At 39.6% G+C, this 17,860-nt stretch overlaps 1 protein-coding gene across 2 annotated transcripts in view; it reads left to right on the top strand.

The window, feature by feature from the left end:
* The window catches only part of LOC109841113 (kynurenine formamidase-like), a 14,518-nt gene continuing 7,254 nt past the window's right edge, over window positions 10,597-17,860 (top strand). The window contains exon 1 of one of the 2 annotated variants that reach the window (XM_020409983.1): window positions 10,597-11,064. In XM_020409983.1, coding sequence (XP_020265572.1) covers window positions 10,701-11,064 — 364 coding nt within the window. In that variant the 5' untranslated portion in view covers window positions 10,597-10,700. Of the gene's footprint in view, window positions 11,065-17,648 lie in introns of those variants that run through there. The other variant, XM_020409982.1, reaches the window with a different exon arrangement.

Below are 17,860 nucleotides of genomic sequence, written 5' to 3'. Positions count from 1 at the left end.
AAACTCCACTAATACATTTTTTGTTATACTGATCATATCATACTCAACAAGACTGGAAATGAATAATTTCCAAAGTGAAAAGGCGGAAAAAATCATCGGGGTACAATAGTCTAAAAGGTTTAGGTCAAGCAATACCTTTAATTGAACCAACTATTATGGTCATAATAAGGAGGTTATTGTCAAATTCAGGACATGTTGGTTCAAAAGTAAAGCACTTCAGGAGTGTTATGTGACTGTAGAATGCTCATGAAATCAAATGAGAAGCTATCTAAGAAGATGGCCTTATGAAATAAAGAGACGAGATCTCACAAGATGAATTTTAATCAAAGTCAATCCACAAGTTTCATTTATGAGACAGAAACCAAATTGAGATTCTACTAGATGATTACATAAAAGAGTAAATTCGATAACTGTTATGATTTAGATATAATTAATTAATCTTTGTTGCGCGCAGCGAAAATTTCGACAGCACTTCGGCAGCACAACAAGAGAGTCAGATCGCAATAAGAATTCTCGTCTCACCAAGGAAACAGGAATCTGAAGCGAATATCTCAACAAAGTGAGATATCGGCTCTTCCTCTCATCACTTTTAGGACTGACCTGTCGAGGGATCCTAAAAAGCTATTACAAATCACACAAAAGAGATACAACCAATTTTACGTGGTTCGGCAAATTGCCTACGTCCTCGGGGCAAGGAGGGGGGAGATCTATTATTAGAGGGAGAGATTACAACTAGGGTTTACAATCACTCATAACCTAAACCCTCAAACAAACTCTCAAATCCCTCACAATATCTCTCAACAAAAGGATGCAAAAAACCTAACTTTTCCTCTGTCTTTTTTTTCACCTGCAGCCGCAAAAAGAGAAAAAAAAAACAAAGCAAAGCTTCCGCAGCCAAATCTCCTCCGCACTCAAAAACCTAATAAAATATCGTTTATATAGGCAGCAGAGAGAAAACGCGTGCATGTGTTGAAAACGACTCAAAATCGGCTGCATGTGTTCTTCGTGGGCCTGGGCCTTATCAGGTCTGGTTCACAATTCTCCACCTCGGTGAAGTTTCTTTCAAAACTGAGCCGACACCAAAGCAACCAAATGTCCCAACTTGTTGTGTCCAGTACGAACTCAATCCATAACACGTCAAGAACCCGAATGAGAGTCCAAACAATCTCACCCCTATCAGAATCAACTAATCCAAAGCCGGTTGCATCATAAAGACTGCCTACATATCCTCTTGCCCAAGGAATCAAGCCTCCCGTAGTTCATCCAAATGGCCGCCAACGGCCTCAACAATTACGAATATGCAATAAGTTTCGACAATGATCAAACTTGTTGCTCGGAACCACCTTAGTGAGCATATATGTCGGATAATCCTTCGTGTGGACTTTCACAATTTCCACATCACCATCTTCAAGAACATTCCGAACGAAGTGATAACGAACGTCAATGTGCTTCGTCCGCGTATGAAAAACCTGATTTTTCGCCAAATAGATAGTACTCATGCTATCACAATGAATAGTGACGGACCTCTGCGATATACCAAATTCCTCCAAAAGTCCTCGAAGCCAAATAGCCTCATTCACAGCCTCCGTAACTGCCATATACTCTGCCTCCGTCGTAGACAAAGCCACCGTCGACTGTAATGTGCATCTCCAACACACCGGCGCACGGGTCAAAGTAAACACATACCGCGTAGTAGACCGGCGCTTATCCAAACCCCCGGCATAATCCGAATCAACATAACCGATGCATAACCGCCCACCTGTAGTGTCCCGCTCATAAACCAAACCAACATTGAGCGTACCTCGAATGTACCTCAAAATCCATCTCACAGCGTCCCAATGACTCATTCCTGGATCGTGTATGTATCTCGAAATCATGCTCACCGCCTGTGATAAATCTGGCCTCGTACATACCATTGCATACATCAAGCTCCCAACCGCGCTCGCATATGAAGTCTTCGACATCAACTCTCGATCTTCAACTGACTTTGGTGAAAGACTAGCTGAAAGCTTCAAATGGGCTCCCAAAAGTACACCAACTGGCTTCGTATCCATGCTAACATGAAATCGCTGTATAACCTTCTTCAAATAAGCCACTTGTGTCAAATAAATTCTATCCTTCTTCTTGTCTCTGCCGATCTCCATTCCCAAAATGCGTTTGGCCTCACCCAAGTCCTTCATCTCAAACTCATTTGAAAGTTGAACTTTCAACTCATCTATAGCCGACCTGGAAATAGAGGCAACCAACATATCATCGACATAGAGCAACAAATAGATGTACGCACCTCCTTTCAACTTGCGAAAATATACGTAAGGATCAAACTAGCTCCGAATGTACGAATGACCAAGCATAAAACCATCAAATCGCCTATACCACTGTCGAGGAGACTGCTTCAAACCATATAGCGATTTCTTTAATCTGCAAACCAATTTATCCTTCGATGCAGCTCGGAATCCTAATGGCTGAATCATATATATTTCTTCATCAAGATCACCATGAAGAAATATCATCTTCATATCCAACTGATCTAACTCCAAACCATACTGTGCCACCAAATCTAGCAAAATCCGAATCGAATAATGCTTCACCACCGGAGAGAAAACCTCATTATAGTCAATACCTTCCTCCTGTGCATAGCCCTTCGCAACCAACCTAGCTTTGAACCTTAATGGAGTGCCCTTAATGCTCTCTTTCTTCGTGTATACCCACTTACAACCAATTGTCTTCCGCCCCTTTGGAAGCTCAACAAGCTCCCATATATCGTTCTTATGAAGAGATTCCATCTCCTCCTGCATAGCCACCTGCCACGAATCAGCCTCCGAACTCTACTTGGCCTCTCTGAATGTAGTAGGCACCAACTAATTGATACTCTCCACCGGAAGTGCATACGCAACTGTGTCGGCATACCGTGCTGGCATATGTATGTTTCTCCTCTGTCTCCGAACCGCAATCGAATCCTGAACCTGAGCCGTCGGTCTCTGATCCTGCATATTAGTACCCGTATCCTCCGTGTCACCGTCGTGCTCGCCTGCCGTCACCTCAGTCGGCACTCTAATGGATACTGTACCATCTGGAGAATGTGGAGCTGCATCGATCTCCATCACCTGCGATATCTCCTTCGTCGGGTCGCTCTCCACCTGATGAGAGCTGGGAAGCTTCAAGATAGAAACCTCATCAAACGTGACGTCCCTACTCAGCACAATCTTCTTATCAACTGGATCCCAAAGCTTGTATCCCTTGACACCACGCTTGAATCCTATAAATATGGCCTTCCTAGCTCGAGGTTCCAACTTATCAGTTCTCACATGATAAAATGCAGGGCACCCGAATACCTTGAGCTGGTCATAATCTCGTGCTGGCTCTCCCGACCACTTCTCCATAGGGGTTTTCCCCTCAATCGCAGATGAAGGCAGCCTATTAATGAGGTGGCTCGCATATGTAAGTGCCTCAGCCCAAAAGATCTTCTCCAAATCACTCCGCGACAATAAGCATCGAATCTTCTCCAGTAAAGACCGATTCAATCTCTCTGCCACCCCATTTTTCTGCGATGTATGACTAACCGTGAAGTGCCTCTCTATGCCCTCGTCTCGACATAGCTACAGAAAGGGGTCTGAAGTATATTCACCATCGTTGTCGGATCGCAACGTCTTGATCTTTCTCCCAATCTGCAGTTCCAATCTCTTCTTCCACTCCACAAACAAATCTAGGATTTTATTCTTATGCTTCATGGTGTACACCCAACAACGTCTAGAATAGTCATCAACAAACGTGGCGAACCAATGTCGACCACCAAGTAATGCAGTCTTGGTGGGACCCCAAACATCTGTGTGCACGTAGTCCAGGATGCCCCTCGTCTGATGAATGACAGTCCTGAACTTCACATTCGTCTTCTTGCTAAGAACATAGTGCTCACAGAACTCAATCTTTCCACTCTTGGCTCCCTTCAATAGCCCCTGCTTGCACAGTGCCTACAATAACTTTTCACCTATGTGCCCCAACCTATAGTGCCAAAGTCTGCTCATGTCCGCTTCTGAAATAGCCGAAGCAACCTGGCCAATCTCGGTACTTCCTTTCAGATAATACAAATTTCAATTGCGGACTTCATCACCACCAATGATCCCTTAGTAACATTCGCTACAGCGTTTTCGAAAGTCACCTTGAATCCCTTCGCCTCCAAAGCTCCAACTGAGATAAGATTTTTCTTCAGTTGAGGAACAAATCTCACCTCCTTTAACTCACGGACTACTCCATCATGCATCCTAATCCGCACAGTACCTATCCCACAAACGCTACAGGATTGATCATTTCCCATGACAACAACGCCCCCGTCGACTTTCTCAAAAGATGCAAACCAGTCTCGCCTAGGGGTCACATGATAAGTAGTGCCGGAATCAAGTATCCAATCTGATGCATCCATATGGTTCACCTCCGGAGTAATCAATAGAGAAAAGCATGAATCATCGGAATCATCGCCTTTCGCAACGTTCACCTCATTAGCCTTCGGGCTCTTTTTCTTGTCATTCTCCTTCTCCTTGAGCTTCGGACAGTCTCTCTTCCAATGTCCCTGCTCCTTGCAGAATGCACATTGGTTCTTTGCTAATTGGTGGTGGTTTCTTGACTTTGACCTCCCTCTATTACCACCTTTCGGATATGAGCTTCTACCTCTCGTCGATAAGGCCTCGCCTGAAATGCTAGCACGGGAAGTCTCTTTGTCCTTCCTCCTCAAATCGTAATTGGTCAATGCGTTAGTCACTTCACTGTAGCTGATAGAAGATCTCCCGTTCAACAAAGTGAGCACAAAGATATCATACTCCTCATCCGATAAGGAGCCTAACAAAATAATCGCCTTGTACTCATCCGATATTTTTTCATCAATATTCGCCAAGTCCAACAACAACTTAGTGTAGTTGTTCACATGAGCCGCTAGCGAGGTGCCTCTGGACATCTGAAATCTGAAGAGTCTTCGCAGCAAGTGCAACATGTTCTCAACACTCTTTGTGAGATACTTGTTATTGAGAATTTCCCACATCTTCATTGCAAACGTCACCCCAATCACATCATATTTCAGTTCCTGTTCCAAACAGGACCTGATCACCCCACAAGCATTCCTATTCATCTTCTCCCATACCGTCTCATCATATTTAGGTGGCTTCTCATGGACCATGATGGTCTCTTCCAAATTCTGAGCATTGAGCGTATCATGTACGTCGCTCATCCACAAACCAAAGTTGATTTTGCCGTCATACTTCACCACACTAATTTTAGTGTTCTGAAAACCAACTTGTATTGTACTCGCCATCGACTTGCTGCTTTCACCTTCTTCTCCCATTGCAAACTAACTCCAAATTGTAGAGAAAGAACAAATTTGATAGAAATTAGGAATCGCCCAACTGAACCCTAGATCGGATTCCAAATAGATCTCTATCCACACGAGGAAAGCGAAATCTCCAACGTCAACTCCTAATACTATCTCCACCGAAACCTAGAACTCCAAGAACCAAGTTTCACACAAGAATCTTCCTCCACCAAACTCCAAAACCCTAGATCTGAAATCTGAGCTCTGATATCACTTGTTGCGCGCAGCGGAAATTTCGACAGTACTTCGGCAGCACAACAAGAGAGTCAGGTCGCAATAAGAATTCTCGTCTCACCAAGGAAACAGGAATCTGAAGCGAATATCTCAACAAAGTGAGATATCGGCTCTTCCTCTCATCAGTTCTAGGACTGACCTGTCGAGGAATCCTAAAAAGCTATTACAAATCACACAAAAGAGATACAATCAATTTTACGTGGTTCGGCAAATTGCCTACGTCCACGGGGCAAGGAGGGGGGAGATCTACTATTAGAGGGAGAGATTACAACTAGGATTTATAATCACTCACAACCTAAACCCTCAAACAAACTCTCAAATCCCTCACAATATCTCTCCACAAAAGGATGCAAAAAACCTAACTTTTCCTCTGTCTTTTTTTTCACCTGCAACCGCAAAAAGAGAGAAAAAAAGCAAAGCTTCCGCAGCCAAATCTCCTCCGCACTCAAAAACCTAATAAAATATCGTTTATATAGGCAGCAGAGAGAAAATGCGTGCATGTGTTGAAAACGACTCAAAATCGGCTGCATGTGTTCTTCGTGGGCCTGGGCCTTATCAGGTCCGGTTCACAATCTTGATGTACATGAATCAAATTACTCGGAGTTTTATTTATCTTTTCAGGCGGCTTATGTGGAAGAAAGAGATTGATAACAGTTTTGTTGGGTTTACGATAGATGGTGCGCGGTGGCTGGTAGATAACACTGACATCAAACTTGTCAGTGGGTTGGAAAATATGATCTAAACTCATAAACCTGTTTTATTTTATAGCATCCAAGTATAGGAAAATTATGTACTCAGCATGTCACCAAAAATCTTTGGATTTCCTGATTTCCAGAGATTGTGACACAAGCTATGTTGCTTTGGCCAAACTAGAAATAGGCATGAAAAAGATGTTCTTAATTACCTGGAAGATTAACTTGCATGGTTTTAGCATTTAACAGTGTTATAACATGAACAGGGGATATCAAAGTTCTTGGTTTGCACAACCTATATTATAGTTTAACATGCACCTGAAAATAATATAGTAGGTTAAGCAAAGTGTATATATCAAGGCTGTTTTTTATTTATTTATATTTTCATCACAATTATTATAGAAGCATGTAATTATGACACACTACGGAATTCATATTTACATGAGTATCTTTCTGACCCTCAGTTACAATCTATCGTTAGCACCACCAAATACGCGCGCGCGCACAGAGATAAATCACTACAAACATACACGCGTACATGCACAAACACGAGAGTACCAACTTGTTCTAAGTAGTATACTTAAGATACAATGTTCACTAATATATGCACAAGAAATGCCATGCGTGTAATGTTTAGATATCATATGTGAAGTACCATCTATTTGAGTATGCTGCAATATAGAACGCCAATGCTCTATTTATATCTCTTAGGCTGAACTCATGCCTCCTTTCTGCCCTTTCCCATAATATGTAGGGATTGACTATTTATCAGTGGCTGCATTTGATGATTTAATTCCTTCTCACCTGGTTTTTCTTGAGGGCAGGGTATGATATCTCTTTCCTGATGAAACTTACGCATCACGTCTCTGTTTTTATGTTTTTCTAAATACTTCCGAGGATAATTATTTCTATGAATTACATTTTTACTGGAACACAATGGAGTATTAATTATTCTAATAGTCCTTTCTGTTCATACTTTATCCGAAAAGTACTCGTTAGCAAATGGCAATAGCTATATCAAATGTGCTAGATCAGGAGTTAGTATATTTTTATCATCCTATTATCAAGAAGCTATTGATAGATCAAAGGATTCAGAGACTAGAGCATCTAAAGCTACTAACCATAATACAATACTGTCTTATTCAGTACATATGGGACTGTAGTACATCTGAAAAAAGAATATTGGCTTTATTAAACACCAAGTAAACAGTCACTAGCATGATGCTCTCCTATTTAGATTTTTTTTAGCATGGAGATATATAATTTAGGGATAAGTTCACATAACCAACTGGTCTTTGAGGGTGTTGGGTTAATTTCACATAACCATCTGAACTTTGAGGTGTTGCACATAACCCCCCAAAACTTACTTTTATCTCACATAACCCCTTAACTTTGGGGTGTCTCAAAAAACCTCCCTAAACTTTTAACCTTGTCTCACTGGATCCCCCTACCTTTAATTTACAAATAAATAAATTGTCCTTGACAAAAAGAAAATCTCAAATTTTGTCATTTGCCATTTGCAAACAACACAACCCCTCCCCTAAAATTTGGATTTTCTCTATCTTAAATAGTTATTTGCAAATTACATGTAGGGGATCCGATGAGAAATTAAAGTACGAAATTTAGAGGGGTTTTGTGAGAAATCCCAAAATCAGAGAGGTTACGTGAGATAAACAAAGTTCGAGAGATTATGTGCAACACTCCCCAGAAGTTCAGTAGTTTTCTGAAATTAACGCTATAGTTTTATAAATACTGTATATCATCCTCTGTGTATTAATTGTTGTATATACTGAAGGCCGACATATTTTCCCCGAACAAGGTTGTCTATATTAACGTCTCCTGGTGGCTGTGATGATGTCTTTATAATTTAAACCTTAATGTTTATATATATACTTATCAATAACTTTGACTGTCATTATTTTTTCTTTGTTCTATGTATGTGTCTCTTGTTTACTATGGTAAGGATTTTCCAGGCTAGGATGCCTAAGGAGCCCAATGATCTAGACTGCACGTCAGGTTAATAATTTAGGATAAAAAGAGTTAACGCCATCCTCTAGCTGTTCTCTAAATGCTTCCAGTTTGGCGGTCGTAGACCAGCTGGTCTTAATTAAGGTTGAAGGCTCACAATAAAGCTCGGTAAGTTTCAATGTCAGGTTTAGATTTTGTTTCAAGACCAGGACTGTTCGGCGGAGGGGGTATCATCGACCTAACTCACTTCTACGGCAAGGGCATGCCCTACGGGGACGCACCCGATCGCAATCGACATTGATGAAGAACGGATCGCTGTACAGCGGACATATGTTTGAGGAGTATGTTGAGGCTGGGTTTGATATTGATATGCTCTTGATCTTGCGGTTCTTAATGCTAATGTCATGTCTCTCTTAATTTTGTCTTGGATTGATTTTATGCTTGTTTGTTTTCTGTTGAATTTGATGGCTGTTGTGCAACTTTGCAATGAGAAATGAAGACTCGTAAGTTTAAAACCCTCGAGTTTTAGCAGGTACACGGTATATATGATTAATATTTTTCATACTAAAAATTTGGAGTTGTCAATAGTGGATGAAATGTGATCCATGAAACTGCGATAATTTTAGGGAACCTAATTTCAAAAGATTTGAGGAATAGTATCGAAAAAAAGCCCCAAATTAAAGAAAGGAAAATATCACTAGTTCATTATCTAACTGCTTCCATTTCAGGGTCTTCCAATTCCCTCATCTCCTAAAACCCTTCTCAAAATCAAAACCTCTAAACTCTCGTCTTGGATCGTCGCCATGGCGAAATCTCTCTTTCTCTCTATACTCTTTGTTGGGGAAATTACCCACTAAACCAGAGAATAGAGAGACAATCACAAACACAATATTTACGTGGTTCGATCAAATTGATCTACGTCCACGGCAAAAGGGTGTATCACTATATTCAATCTCTCGATTACAACACACATACAAAATTTTAGAAGACTCTCTTTTGTTTTTGCTCTCACTCAAATGGCTCTGTCAAGGATTGCTTCGGAGAATCGATGCTTTCAGAGAGGAGAGGTGTAGCAGATTTATATGCTTCATTAGCATAATTTAAGCCACCAATCATGCCACCAATCAACATATTTCCACCAATCAGCAACACCTTTCTTCTTCCTCCACCAATCAGCAACTCCTTTTTGACTCTTACCCCCTCCATTTTCAACAAAGGAGGCTCTCTGTCAGCTCCTTTCTCTCTTGTTGTCAATGACTCCGGCCACCGATTCAATCCCAGCCTGATGTTGTTGACAAAAGAATAAAGCTCAGCCTCTTTAATTGACTAACACTCTTCATCGTTGCTCTCTCTCCCTCCCTCCACGATCACCGCCACCTCAGCTCACCCCGCCTACGATGGTATAAATTTAGAGATAAAATAAAAAATAAATAATTTGTCTTGAGAAAAAAGGATGAGATTCCACGAAGGAAATCCCAGCCCACTTTCATCATTAATTAAAAGCAAGAAAAATATTACAAAAAGGGAACGATTGATAGGAGGCGGCCGTTCACTTTGCTGAAATGAGCTATCAAGAGATAGAATGGTGATGTCCGTACTTTTTAATGTGACTAACAATATGGGCCTCGCCAAATGACTATTTATGTGTAGCTCATCTTGTAAAATGAACCGTCACCTCATACCCATTATTTTCTTAAAAAAAATTATAACGCCGCAATTCGATGTACCAATATATTCATCACTCCCGTGCATTGCAAGGGGAAAAACCAACTGAAATAATATTATAATATAGTTTGTCACTCAGTTTAACATGAGATGACATAAGATACGTATAAATTATACTGAGGGGCTGTTTGGTTCGTTTCCTTGATATAGAGAAATGCAATTCCATGTAAAGAAACACAAGTTTTTAGTTTTCCAAACTTTTTCAAGAAATAGATTGTTTTGCTTTGGTTCGCACATAAAAAATATTGGGAAACCAATGTATTTATTTTTCTTGTGTTTGGTTCGCATAGAAAAAAAGGAAAACTTTTGTAAACAAAGCAGAGAAGAAAAAAAATCTGACGTGGCAGAGTTTTCATCACTTTCACTTGGTTGGGGAAGGAAATCGGAGAGGGAAAAAAATCTTAGTTGGCGGCGACTTCAGCAGAGTTTTCCCTCTTCCATTCGAGCGAACCAAAGCAGCACAAAGAAATGGACGGAAACAAAAAAGCTGACGTGGAGGGCTAAAAATCTGACGTGGAGGGGTTTTCTAAGTTTTCCACCCCTTATAATAGCGAACCAAACAGCCCCTGAATGACAAAGCCTCAACATATAGGATAAGATTTAGGTGGCTGTTACCTATCAAACCAGTGTACAAGTCCTCTACTCTTCTCTCAATCCTTTTAATTAATTAGCAAGTGTAAACTCTCTCGCCTAATTTTGCTCCTGTTAACACTAAACCCATCACCATGAAAACCAACACCAAACTAGAACTCCTCCTCATCCTCTACCTCTCCGTCTCCTCCAGCGCACAAACATGCAGCATCTCCGACGATCTGAACCCAATCCGAAGAGAGGAGTTCGACGGGGGGAGGATCGTCGACATAACACACTTCTACAGGGAGGACATGCCCTACGGCGACTCGCCTGACCGCAGGCTCGGGCAGTTCCTCTGGCTGCCGACGTCGATGAAGAACGGGTCGCTGTACAACGGGTCGGTGATGAAGCTGCCGGCTCATGCTGGGACTCATGTCGATGCTCCCGGGCATGTGTTTCAGGAGTATTTTGAGGCTGGGTTTGATATCGATACCCTCGATCTTGCGGTCCTTAATGGTAATTTGTCTTCGCTAATTTTGTTTTGTTCCACTAATTTTGTGTGGTTTTGCAACTTTACCAGGGAAGATGGGGCTCGCGAGTTAAAAGATACTTGGGGTTTTATCCAATGCTTTGTTTGATTAGCGTTTTTTATCTTAAAAAATTACAGTCGTCGTGTTAGAAAATGTGATCTGCAAAAATTCCGCTAATTTTAGTAGTATGTACCAAAAAAATACAATTATATTAGACCATCCCCATAGAAAAAGCTAACATACATGATTCACTAGTGGTTAGAAAATTAGCTTGGGAATTATACATGTATTTTTTATGGTAAGCTCTCCTACAAAAATATTTCTGATAGGATCTTTATTCCAAAACTTCACTGCAATCAAATGAAAATCGTGTGAAAATTGCCAAATGTCTAGCTAGAGGAACTAATTTCAAAAACAGCTACGGGTTTAGGAGACTACTAACAACTTGGGGGGCTATTATGACAAAAAACTAGAAAGGAGGAAAATATCACATTTAGGGCCTTTTTGGTTGTTTTACTTGAAATCAAAGAAAAATGAAGAAGATGAGGAAAACATCAAACAAAATTTCCTCCAATTTCCTCAGTAAAAATCATGAAATGGGTGTTTTAAAATGTGAGTCACATCAACCAATAAGAATTTGGCACATCATCATCTTTCTGGTTCCAAGCCGTGAACTAAATAAAGAAAAAAATGTTATGAAAATTTATAACAAATTGTACTTTTTTTTTCTATTTTTTCTTTTGGGAAAAATGTATCCAGGCCCAAAAAGCGGAAACTTCATGTGCTGCAGCCCCTCCTAGTTTCCCCCATGTGGTTCAACCCCTTGAAGTGTGACATTTTGTGCTGCAGCCCCTTGAAGTGTGACATTTTGTGCTGCAGCCCCTTTTTAACAGTTATTACATGCCAGCTAAGCTAAAATCACTAAAATAACTTTTTAACAGTTATTATATGCCAGCTAAGCTAAAATCACTAAAATAACCTTATCCCCCTCTTCTCAATCCTTCAAACCCAATTCTCTCTCTCTCTCTCTCTCTCTCTCTCTCTCTCTCTCTCTCTCTCTCTCTAAAAACAAGGGTTTTCTCAAGCTCGTCGCCCTAGCTCTCGCCCTCCTCGCCGTCGCCACCTCCGCCCAGGCTCCCAAGCCTCCCCCGAGTTCGCTGCCGCCTCCCCTCCTCTCCTTCGTCCGACCTCGTCGCGGTAGCTCGCCGTCGCTCCCCGTCTCGCCCTCGACTACGCCGGAGTTCGCCGCTGTGCCTGCCACTTTTGAACCCTATAGTATGGTAGGCCGGAGGAGGACGACCAAGAGAAAAGAGTGCATGATGCCCAAGAAAAATAAAAATGAAGGGGCTGCAGGCACAAAGCCACTCTTTTTTTTTGGAATTTGATGAAAAGCCACTGCTTGTTAAGGAGATTGTTAGTCAAGATGGCGAAGAGATGCCTGTTGGGTTTGAAATTTTAAGAGGTGATCTTGGTGCTGGAGCTAAGGAAGGAGATGGCGAAGCTTTTTTTGATAAATTTGATGTTGGTATTCTTATATTTGCTTGGATTTTATCTTGGAGTATTCTCCCTGAAGAAATATTGAATGCCTTAACTTGCAGGAATTTGATGCTAAAATTTGATGTTGGTATTCTTATCTTCGCTTGGATTTCGTGTTCGTGTTAGTTCTAACTCAGTTCATGTTAGCTCTAAATAGTTAGTTCTAATTTAGAACTAACAAGAACTGAGTTAGAACTAACAGGAACTGAGTTAGAACTAACATAAACCCAGTTAGACCTAACATGAGTTAGAACTAATTGGAAAGCTGGAGTCGTGCTCAAGCCGTGAAATCTTTGCCGTGTTGTTAACAACGTCGACACGATCACTGAAATCATCATATTCTTTCGATAATTAATTCACTAATCAATGCATAATGCGCATTTGGGAGTTTGCAGCATCTGCAGAAAGCTTTCTTGTGTCATTCCGTAACTATCACAATCCTGTGATTTGTTGTAATTATTTGTTGTTAGGTACTTGTTTGGTTGGAGCCCACGGTACCCAAATGAGAGAGGCGCATGGAGAGTGGTTAAAATTAGAACTAATGGGGTTAAAATTAGAACTAACTTGTTATAACATAAAACTAACTTAGTATAAAATAGAACTAACTTGGTATAAAATAGAACTAACGTGGTATAAAATAGAACTAACTTAGTATAAAAATAGAACTAACTCTGTAGCATGTTAGTTCTAATCTACACAGTGTTAGTTCTATTCTGTAGCGTGTTAGTTCTAATCTGCACAGTGTTAGTTCTATTCTGTAGCGTGTTAGTTCTAATCTGCACAGTGTTAGTTTTATTCTGTAGCATGTTAGTTCTAATCTGCACAGTGTTAGTTCTATTCTGTAGCGTGTTAGTTCTATTTTTATACCGCGTTAGTTCTAATTTATACCAAGTTAGTTCTAATTTATACCACATTAGTTCTATTTTATACCGCGTTAGTTCTAATTTATACCACGTTAGTTCTATTTTATACCACGTTAGTTCTAATTTATACCAAGTTAGTTCTAATTTATACCACGTTAGTTCTAATTTATACCAAGTTAGTTTTAATTTATACAATGTTAGTTCTATTTTATACCAAGTTAATTCTAATTTATACAATGATAGTTACGAAATAATTTGATTTGCATATAAGTTGGCTCCATAACCCGTATAATAGGTATCCAAACCGATGGAGCATTATACCAAAAACCGACGCCCAAATCCTGCTGTATCACGGTTGTTCCTCTCTTCACTCCTTGCAAATCCTTGTCATGTTGTTAACAACGTCGACACGATCACTGAAATCACCATATTCTTTCGATAATTAATTCACTAATCAATGCATAATGCGCATTTAGGAGTTTGCAACATCTGCAGAAAGCTTTCTTGTGCCATTTCGTAACTATCATTGTATAAATTAGAACTAACTTGGTATAAAATAGAACTAACATTGTATAAATTAGAACTAACTTGGTATAAATTAGAACTAACGTGGTATAAATTAGAACTAACGTGGTTAAAATTAGAACTAATTTGTTATAAATTAGAACTAACTTGTTATAAATTAGAACTAATATGGTTAAAATTAGAACTAACGTGGTATAAAATAGAACTAACTTGGTATAAAATAGAACTAACATTGTATAAATTAGAACTAACTTGGTATAAATTAGAACTAACACGCTATAGAATAGAACTAACACTGTGCAGATTAGAACTAACACGCTACAGAATAGAACTAACACTATGTAGATTAGAACTAACACGCTACAGAATAGAACTAACACTATGTAGATTAGAACTAACACGCTACAGAATAGAACTAACACTGTGTAGAATAGAACTAACACGCTACACAATAGAACTAACACTGTGCAGATTAAAACTAACACGCTACAGAATAGAACTAACACTGTGCAGATTAGAACTAACACGCTACAGAATAGAACTAACACTGTGCAGATTAGAACTAACACTCTACAGAATAGAACTAACGTGGTATAAAATAGAACTAACGTGGTATAAATTAGAACTAACACGCTACAGAATAGAACTAACACTGTGCAGATTAGAACTAACACGCTACAGAATAGAACTAACACTGTGCAGATTAGAACTAACACTCTACAGAATAGAACTAACACTCTACAGAACAGAACTAACACTCTACAGAATAGAACTAACACTCTACAGAATAGAACTAACACTGTGCAGATTAGAACTAACACTCTACAGAATAGAACTAACACTGTGCAGATTAGAACTAACACTCTACAGAATAGAACTAACACTGTGCAGATTAGAACTAACACTCTACAGAATAGAACTAACACTGTGCAGATTAGAACTAACACTCTACAGAATAGAACTAACACTGTGCAGATTAGAACTAACACTCTACAGAATAGAACTAACACTGTGCAGATTAGAACTAACACTCTACAGAACGGAACTAACACTGTGCAGAATAGAACTAACACTCTACAGAATAGAACTAACACTGTGCAGATTAGAACTAACACTCTACAGAACGGAACTAACACTGTGCAGAATAGAACTAACACTCTACAGAATAAAACTAACACTCAATTTGTAGTCTCTTTTGCTAGAGCTTTGCACAGATTGTCCTCAAATTGTAGCCTTCTGGAAGTCGTCAGATTGTAACTTCCATCATCGGTGTTTGATGGGGGATAAGCTATCTATTGTGATTTTTAGACAGCCTACAAAAATAAAACGAACATTGTATAAATTAGAACTAACTTGGTATAAATTAGAACTAATGTGGTATAAATTAGAACTAACGTGGTTAAAATTAGAACTAATTTGTTATAAATTAGAACTAACTTGTTATAAATTAGAACTAATATGGTTAAAATTAGAACTAACGTGGTATAAAATAGAACTAATTTGGTATAAATTAGAACTAACGCGATATAAAATAGAACTAACGTGGTATAAATTAGAACTAACTTGGTATAAATTAGAACTAACGTGGTATAAAATAGAACTAACGTGGTATAAATGAGAACTAACGCAGTATAAAATAGAACTAACGTGGTATAAATTAGAACTAACTTGGTATAAATTAGAACTAACGCGGTATAAAATAAAACTAACACGCTACAGAATAGAACTAACACTGTGCAGATTAGAACTAACACGCTACAGAATAGAACTAACGTGGAATAAAATAGAACTAACGTTGTATAAATTAGAACTAACGCAGTATAAAATAGAACTAACGTGGTATAAATTAGAACTAACTTGGTATAAATTAGAACTAACGCGGTATAAAATAAAACTAACACGCTACAGAATAGAACTAACACTGTGCAGATTAGAACTAACACGCTACAGAATAGAACTAACACTGTGCAGATTAGAACTAACACGTTACAGAATAGAACTAACACTGTGCAAATTAGAACTAACACGCTACAGAATAGAACTAACATTGTACAGATTAGAACTAACACGCTACAGAATAGAACTAATACTGTGCAGATTAGAACTAACACGCTACAGAATAGAACTAACACTGTGCAGATTAGAACTAACACGCTACAGAATAGAACTAACACTGTGTAGATTAGAACTAACATGCTACAGAGTTAGTTCTATTTTTATACTAAGTTAATTCTATTTTATACCACGTTAGTTCTATTTTATACCAAGTTAGTTCTATTCTATACTAAGTTAGTTTTATGTTATAACAAGTTAGTTCTAATTTTAACCCCATTAGTTCTAATTTTAACCACTCTCTGTGCGCCTCTCTCATTTGGGTACCGTGGGCTCCAACCAAACAAGTACCTAACAACAAATAATTACAACAAATCACAGGATTGTGATAGTTACGGAATGGCATTTTTATTTTATATGCTTCCCAAATGCGCATTATGCATTGATTAGTGAATTAATTATCGAAAGAATATGGTGATTTCAGTGATCGTGTCGACGTTGTTAACAACACGGCAAGGATTTCACGGCTTGAGCATGACTCCAGCTTTCCAATTAGTTCTAACTCATGTTAGGTCTAACTGGGTTTATGTTAGCTCTAACTCAGTTCCTGTTAGTTCTAACTCAGTTCTTGTTAGTTCTAAATTAGAACTAACTATTTAGAGCTAACATGAACTGAGTTAGAACTAACACGAATACGAAATCCAAGCGAAGATAAGAATACCAACATCAAATTTTAGCATCAAATTCCTGCAAGTTAAGGCATTCAATATTTCTTCAGAGAGAATACTCCACGACAAAATCCAAGCAAAGATAAGAATATCAACATCAAATTTATCAAAAAAAGTTTCGCCATCTCCTTCCTCAGCTCCAGCACCAAGATCACCTCTTAAAATTTCAAACACAATAAGCATCTCTTCGCCATCTTGACTAACAATCTCCTTAACAAGCAGTGGCTTCTCATCAAATTCCAAAAAAAAGTGTGGCTTTGTGCCTGCAGCCCCTTCATTTTCATTTTTCTTGGGCATCATGCACTCTTTTCTCTTAGTCATCCTCCTCCGGCCTACCATACTATAGGGTTCAAAAGTGGCAGGCACAGCGGCGAACTCCGGCGTAGTCGAGGGCGAGACGGGGAGCGACGGCGAGCTACCGCGACGAGGTCGGACGGAGGAGAGGAGAGGAGGCGGCGGCGAACTCGGGGGAGGCTTGGGAGCCTGGGCGGAGGTTGCAACGGCGAGGAGGGCGAGGACCAGGGCGACGAGCTTGAGAAAGCCCTTGTTTTTAGAGAGAGAGAGAGAGAGAGAGAGAGAGAGAGAGAGAGAGAACTGGTTTTGAAGGATTGAGAAGAGAGGATAAGGTTATTTTGGGGATTTTAGCTTAGCTGGCATGTAATAATTGTTAAAAAGGGGCTACAGCACAAAATGTCACACTTCAAGGGGCTGAACCACATGGAGGAAACTAAGAGGGACTGCAGCACATGAAGTTTCTGTTTTTAGGGCCTGGACACATTTTTTTCCTTTTCTTTTTCCTTTATTTTCCATAATTTTTGGGCAAACCAAACAGCCCATTAATGTCTCACTAGTCCAAAAAAAATATCTTTTCCATTCCCAGATAATTCGCCCCTCAATCTTTTTACCTCTGTCCACTGTCAACTGATCTACAACTCTCTCGAAAACCGTACCAGATTCGAAATCTAAACACACACTCTCTCCTCCGATCGCCGCCATGGCGAAATCTCTCGTTCTCTCCCTTCTCCTTCTCCTGGTTCTCTCTCCTCCCTCAGCCTCCGCTTCCTGCGCTCACCCCGCT

Source organism: Asparagus officinalis, chromosome 5 (genome assembly GCF_001876935.1).
Source record: "Asparagus officinalis chromosome 5, Aspof.V1, whole genome shotgun sequence".
Taxonomy (NCBI): Eukaryota; Viridiplantae; Streptophyta; class Magnoliopsida; order Asparagales; family Asparagaceae; genus Asparagus; species Asparagus officinalis.
Note: the sequence above shows the minus strand (reverse complement) of the source record. Positions and strands in the feature narration are given on the sequence as shown.